General features: G+C 39.5%; 1 protein-coding gene across 1 annotated transcript in view; it reads left to right on the forward strand.

Annotated features, from left to right (window-relative positions):
• The first annotated feature begins 3,142 nt into the window (after window positions 1-3,142).
• Window positions 3,143-4,732, forward strand: part of Csrnp3 (cysteine-serine-rich nuclear protein 3) — a 74,506-nt gene continuing 72,916 nt past the window's right edge. The window contains exons 1-2 of the mRNA XM_013028625.1: window positions 3,143-3,195; window positions 3,593-3,763. Of these exons, the coding sequence (XP_012884079.1) occupies window positions 3,616-3,763 (148 nt within the window). The 5' untranslated portion in view covers window positions 3,143-3,195; window positions 3,593-3,615. The remainder of the gene's footprint in view (window positions 3,196-3,592; window positions 3,764-4,732) is intronic.

Below are 4,732 nucleotides of genomic sequence, written 5' to 3' on the forward strand. Positions count from 1 at the left end.
TGAGAGATACATCATAGACACTCCTCCTGTTCACGTGGGACTGTACCTATCCAGCCATAAACTGTTGTTCTTATATTCTGAAACAACACAGTATATAAACAAACCAAGCAGACATGGCACGCTCTCTCTCTCTCTCTCTCTCTCTCATCAGTCATGGGGCTTGAACTCTGGGCCTGGGCACTGTCCCTCAGCTCTTCAGAAGGCTAGCGCTCTACCAATTGAGCCACAGCACCACTTCTGGTTTTCTGGTGGTTTATTGGAGATAAGCGTCTCATGGACTTTTCTGCCCAGGTTGGCTTTGAACTGCGATCCTCAGATCTCAGCCTCTTGAGTAGCTAGGATTACAGGTGTGAGCCACCAGGACCCAGCTGAGACACGGCTTTCTTAACAGAGTTATCTCCCTAACTCTTGTGTTCCTTCCCCCCCTCCCCACCCTCCCCCCGAGTAAGATGGGTTAGATGATGTAGGTAGAAACTACATGTCCCTTTACTGCTCCGCTGTAAAGTAGGCTGAAGGTTATACACAGCCATCACTGGGTCCTTTGGCCTTCTTATTTTGTTATGACATTATGGCACTCATCCAGTGGTTTGAATACAGCAGTGAGGTTAGACAAGTTTTTTTGCTTCATTGCTACACAAGCAAATTGGTTCTTAACCAGTTTCATGGGTATTTGGAAAGGTTACATTTTCCTGTAGTTATTTGAATGTCTAATTTCTAGCTTAGATAGTATTCCCAGCACTTCTTTTCTCCTGGGAATAGCTCAGCTTCCTCACTTCTACAAATCCAGGCAGAAACTGCATCCAGCTTTCAACTCGTTTGCTTCAGTACTTGTCTGTCCCACTCTCACTTGTATTAATAAAACAGAGAGAGACAGACAGATAGAGACAGACAGAGACAGACAGACAGACAGACTTTGATTGTCATATCATCCCTAAAACTTTTTCTCTCATCCTTGAGAATGGAAAAGGGGGGAAGGATATCAAGTATGCTTTTTGGTGTTGTGAGATGGCTCCTTGTAGTCTAATTGAGTGTCTTGCTTCTTGAGTAATCTGCTTTCGGAAGAACCTTGGAGAGAAGAGTGGGGATCTAAGAAGGCTTTGAGTTTTTCGCTATTCCCATTGTAATCTCTTATTACAATTGTATAGTTTTAAACATAGATTTCCATCTTATATTACTTTATGTCACTCCCTCTTGAATTACTTTGCATCTTGTTTGAAGTGAATCATTTTAAAATGTATATCCTGTCCTACTTTTATTTCAAGACTTTCCTTAAAATATCCATTTTTTCTCATCACTCTGAACAGATATGTATGAACATTTTATGCATTTCACACTTTTTTAGATGAAGGAAATAATATACTAATCTGAATAGTGATAAAATCAGATTTAAAAGAGATATTTTTTCTCAGAAAAGTTGACAATGAGCCTGGTGCAGTGGCTCACGCTACTTGGAAGGCAGAGTTAGGGAAGATTACTATTCAAGACTATTTGGGGCACAAAGTTCAAGAAACTCCTCTCAACCTATAAAAGCTTGGAATGGTTTCATGAACCTGTCATACAGCTATGGCAGGAGGTATCAATACATGGATAATGATACAGGCTGGCCTGTGCATAAATCTGAGTATACAATAGTAACTAAAGCAAATAGCATTGGGAACATGGCTCAAGTGGCAGAGTTCCTTGCCTAGCAAGCCTGAGCTCAATCTCCAGTACTATTAAAAAATAAACTTAAAACATTAAAAAATGCTAACGTAGTAATTGGACCAAAGCCATGGATTAATAAAAGCAAAGGGTATAGAACTTGAGTTTGGGTCTTTTCTACTTCAAGGAGCCCAGCAGGATAAGTATTTGAACTTTGAGAGCAAGTAACTTGTTCTAACTTGTGTGTCCCCTACAACCTACGCATACCAGTTACTTAGCACATGCTTACATGAATGAGTAAACTGAAATTAAAAAGAATTAATAATGGTACCTCTACTACTGTATTTACTTTCATTACACATCACATCGGGGCTAGCCAAAGAAGAGATTTTGATCAGGAATTGAGTACAGGGTATGTGCCTCCCTAGGAATGGTACATGGTCTGCAGGAAGGAAAATCGGGAGCATTCTAGAGCATAGACAGGTATCCCTGAGATTTGAATGTACATTGAAATCAACTGATTTGGTGCTTCATAAAGCATGAAGCTCTACTTCCTCTTGATTTGTTAGATCTGTAGTGGGCACTGAGCATTTTCATTTCTGACCATCTGTCTCCCAGGTGATATTGGCTGCTACTGATGCAAGTTGCACACTTTGAAAACTACTGCATCAGACCTTGGAGAGTTGGTCCAGATCAGGGATCTGAGCAGACTGCTTGCTCTGTGATCTGCACAGAGAAGGGCTGGTTTTAGAGATTTCTGAGAGCAATACTGAGATAATGTAACTCAGCAGATCTGGGAATAGTTTTAAGGGATTTGCTTCCTCTTGATCTACAGGACTGACAGCTGTCCCCTGCAGTGAGAGGAGAGGGTGACTTCAGAAATTCAGATAAGAGTTAAAATCAGCTGACAGAAATGAGGTAGAAGATGGAATATTGAAATCAACTTAGTAATACTATCAGCTTACATTTTACAATGTAAGATCATGTACATAAATCCAAGCTAATTTATATATAGCTTGTTTCCTGAATCCCCTCACATTGTGTGTGTGTGTGTGTGTGTGTGTGTGTGTGTGTGTGTGTGGCGGGGTGGGGGGGACTTCTTTTATCTGTGTATGTTGAGGTAAAGAAGGGAAATGTAAAGAAACAGTAGCTTCTGGAGAGAAGAAAGCTGCTTCTTCCTGGAGGGAGGGAAGATAGGGGGCAAAAACAAACAGGAAACAGAAGAAACTCTCTACTCCCTACCCTTCCTACTCCCTTAATTCCCTCTCCCACAAAAATACCCTAAGAAAATTTCTAGAAAAGTAACAACAGCTTCAGTCACTTGGTAGCATGGGGACAAATTTCACCTTATTAAAATGGAAACTCCCTAAAATTCCAAGGAGATTTCAAGTGCTTTATTATGTCCAGCTAATTGGGTTCCTTGAATTTTAAAACTTGACTATCAAGGTTTTTACCTATTTCTTTTAGTGTTTCTTCCAGAGGAATTTTGAATAATGTAGTAATCATTTTAGACTTCCAGGGACATGGGTATTTATTTTTCTTATAGAATTGCAGGTACTCAAATGGGTTTTCTCAATTTGTCATAGGGAGAAAAATTGTGATAGTACATTAAGTGAAAAAAACCACATCTTAAAAAAAAAGATAGAAATATTTTTTTTAATTTAATTTTATTTTATTTGTGAACATACTGTACAGAGGGGTTACAATTGCATGGGCAGGATAATGCGTACATTTCTAAGATAGAAATATTTTAAGTAACCAAATGGTGAAATATTTATTCCATTTCTGTTAATTTAACAATGAAAAAAATAAAAGTCAGATTAGGGCTCCTTTCAAGGGAAAGCTACGGCTCAGCTCATGTATAAAAGCCACATAAAAATGACTCTGGAGGCTGGGTCCACATTCGGCGGTCAAATATTTCAATGCTCCATTGCTCCTGTCTCTGTTGCAGGTACATGAGACAGCACCGCAGCTATGAGCGGAATTTTAAAGAGGAAGTTTGAAGAAGTTGATGGCTCTTCACCCTGCTCCTCAGTGCGGGAATCAGATGATGAAGTTTCCAGCAGTGACAGTGCTGACAGCGGAGACAGTGTCAATCCGTCCACTTCGAACCATTTCACCCGTGAGTACCGATCACCTGAGACTCCCTGGTCCTCCTCAAGGCTCCTGGGAAATTTTGTTTCTAGCTTTATTATGACATGTGTTTCTGGTTGTTTGTTTTGCTTTGTGTTGTGTTTGTCTTTTACATTTTTTCTAATTGACCAAATAGGGCAATGAACTATCTATCTATCTATCTGTCTATCTATCTATCTGTCTATCTATCTATCTATCTATCTATCTATCTATCTATCTATCTATCTATCTATCTATCTATCTATCTATCTATCTATCTATCTATCTATCTATCTCTTCCTTTATTGAAATAATTTCTGGGAGGAAGAAAAGATCTAAGAATGTAGGCAGGCAGCCGGGCATTCAAAAGAGATGTAGACAAAGGTATAGCAAAACTCTCCTAAAGGTCTTCATTTTCTATTCCTTCTAGATAATGTTTAAAGATCACCTAGGGAATAAAACTCTTCTTTGCCTTTATATCCCATTTTCTGTCACACTGCAGCATTTGCCCTTCCTATTAGGCAAGATGACTTCAGGGAGTTTTAAAGAACTCTTGGGAAAATGTTGGAGGTAATGCAGTCTTATAGGCTAGAGGAAGCTTGACTATGAATATGTTTTATTCGGTCTATGTTTCCAAAAACAAGAAGATTTTAACATGTCTATGACACCAAATTTAATCTTAGAAGTGTGACAAGCCCCCCCAACAAATGATTTAAAAAATTTTATACATATAGATAGATAGATAGATAGATAGATAGATAGATAGATAGATAGATAGATAGATAGATAGATATAGTGTGTCTGGTCATGGGCCTGAACTCTGGGTCTGGATGCTGTCCCTCAGCTCTTCAGCTCAAGGCTAGCGCTCTACCACTTGAGTCACAGCGCCACTTCGGGCTTTTTTCTTTTTGCTTATGTGGTGCTGAGGAATCGAACCCAGGGCCTCAGGCATGCAAGGCAAGCGCTCTACCACTGAGCC

The sequence above is a fragment of the Dipodomys ordii genome, unplaced genomic scaffold, assembly GCF_000151885.1.
Source record: "Dipodomys ordii isolate 6190 unplaced genomic scaffold, Dord_2.0 Scaffold5, whole genome shotgun sequence".
Classification (NCBI taxonomy): Eukaryota; Metazoa; Chordata; class Mammalia; order Rodentia; family Heteromyidae; genus Dipodomys; species Dipodomys ordii.